Source organism: Octopus bimaculoides, chromosome 28 (assembly GCF_001194135.2).
Source record: "Octopus bimaculoides isolate UCB-OBI-ISO-001 chromosome 28, ASM119413v2, whole genome shotgun sequence".
NCBI classification, from domain to species: Eukaryota; Metazoa; Mollusca; class Cephalopoda; order Octopoda; family Octopodidae; genus Octopus; species Octopus bimaculoides.
The window spans coordinates 8,891,102-8,893,454 of NC_069008.1; the positions used below are offsets into that span (position 1 = coordinate 8,891,102).

The following is a 2,353-nucleotide window of genomic DNA, read 5'->3' on the forward strand; positions in this document are numbered from 1 at the left end:
AAAAAGCAGTATGGGCATTAATATTTGCTAACATTCCCTGTTAACAAAACCCTCCTCTAGCTCTACACTTCAAAGACATTTGGAATAAAGAAAAGAAACCCTTACTTGATAAACATGTGAGGGTTAGCAACAGGAAGGGTATCTGGCTGTAAAAAAAACAATGCCTTAAATGACTTGCTCATCTGTTCGATTCCAGCATGGAAAAACGGGTGTAAAAAGAAAGACATATCCCCAGTGTTTGGAAAGCAAAGGGTTGTTGCTGATTAAATTAACTCCAGTATTGTAGTAATATTTATTTTATCCAAGCATGTGGCTCAGTGGTTAGGGTATTTGGCTCACAATCACAACGTCGAGAGTTTGATTCCTTGAGCAAGACACTTTATTTTACATTACTTCAGTCCACTCAACTGGCAAAAACGAGTAGTACCTGTATTTCAAAGGGCCATCCTTGTCATATTCTGTATCACACTGAATTTCCTTGAAAACTACATTAAGGTTACATATCTGTGGAGTGCTCAGCCACTTGCATGTTAATTTCACGAACAAGCTGTTCAGTTGATCAGATCAACTGGAACCCTCATCGTCGAAAAAGACTGCCAGTTCAATATTTATTTTATCAGCGCAAAAGAAATGTAAAGTTAAGATAATTCCTTCAAATGTGGACTTGGTATACATATACTGTCCTTCAACTGATTATATGAAAGATAGTTGCTTAATGATTCAATAAACAAACACACGTTGTAAAGATGTATCTATCTACAGTGGCACTTTTATCTCTGGTGCATGTGTTCCAGACATTTGTTAAATCTCACTCACTTGTCTTCTCTCTCTCTCTCTCTCTCTCTCTCTTTCAGAGTTTGTACAGAAAAGCGCTCCTTCTCAAAAAAGTCATAAACAAGACAAAAGGCAAGAACATTTCACATGTTGTAAGTACACACACTCCATCATTTTACCAGCAACTTTTCTCTGTTTGCATGGACCATACAGAATTCAGTGAGACATTTCATATATATCATCATCATCATCATCATCGTTTAACGTCCGCTTTCCATGCTAGCATGGGTTGGACAATTTGACTGAGGACTGGTGAACCAGATGGCTACACCAGGCTCCACTCTGATTTGGCAGAGTTTCTACATATATATATATATATATATATATATCTGTGTGTGTGTGTATATATATATATTTCAATTATTGGCTAAACTGGCAACATGACCATCCCCAAATACAACAATATATATATATATATATATGGATTCTGAGTTTCTGTCTTCTATATTATTAATACTATAGGCATAGAGTTGTGGCTGTGTGGTAAGATGTTTGTTTTCCAACCACATGGTTATTTATTTATGTATGTGTGTGTGTGTATATATACTCTTTTACTCGTTTTAGTCATTTGACTGCGGCCATGCTGGAGCACCGCCTTTAGTCGAGCAAATTGACCCCAGTTCTTATTCTATTGGTCTCTTTTCCAAACCGCTAGGTTACGGGGACGTAAACACACCACCATCAGTTATCAAGTGATTTTGCAGGGACAAACACAGACACACAAACATATACACACACATACATACACACACACACACACACACACACACATATATATATATATATATATACACACACACATATATACGACGGGCTTCTTTCAGTTTCCGTCTACCAAATCCGCTCACAAGGCTTTGGTCAGCCCGAGGCTATAGTAGAAGACACTTGCCCAAGGTGCCACTAAGTGGGAATGAACCCGGAACTGTGTGATTGGTAAATAAGCTACTGTCCACGCAGCCACTCCTGCGCCTATATATATATATATATATATATATAGTGTATATGTGTCTATATCTCATTTGTCTTGACATCACGTGATAGTTGTAAATAACTGTCATACAAGTGAAGTGCTTCATTTCCAGTATTCTGCAAGAGCACATCTGGCCAAGGGGAAATATAACCATAGTTCGAAACTCATGAGGGTTGGGAACAGGGGCATCCAGCCATAGAAAATCTGCCTCAAATGAACTTCAACTGACCCATGCAGTCACGAAAAAGTTAAGATGGTGATAATGAATTTGTCAAAATCTTGAAATTGTATTAATTGAAAACACTAAAGGTGGACATCAACTTGAGTATATCCAAATTCCACTGCTTTCTTCATTCATTCCTGATATTCCAATGTGGGGAATACTCACATATACATACACACATACATACACTTATATATATATGGATACACATATATATATATATAGATACATATATATATATATATATATAGATACATACATACATACACTTACATGTATATATATATGGATATACATATATATATAGATACATACATACATATATA

The 2,353-nt window shown here is 36.3% G+C and overlaps 1 protein-coding gene across 2 annotated transcripts in view; it reads left to right on the plus strand.

The window, feature by feature from the left end:
- The window catches only part of LOC106872325 (anaphase-promoting complex subunit 7), a 50,041-nt gene that overhangs the window by 7,525 nt on the left and 40,163 nt on the right, over positions 1–2,353 (plus strand). For both annotated transcript variants that reach the window (XM_014919272.2, XM_014919271.2), the window contains exon 4: positions 855–926. In XM_014919272.2, the coding sequence (XP_014774758.1) occupies positions 855–926 (72 nt within the window). The remainder of the gene's footprint in view (positions 1–854; positions 927–2,353) is intronic.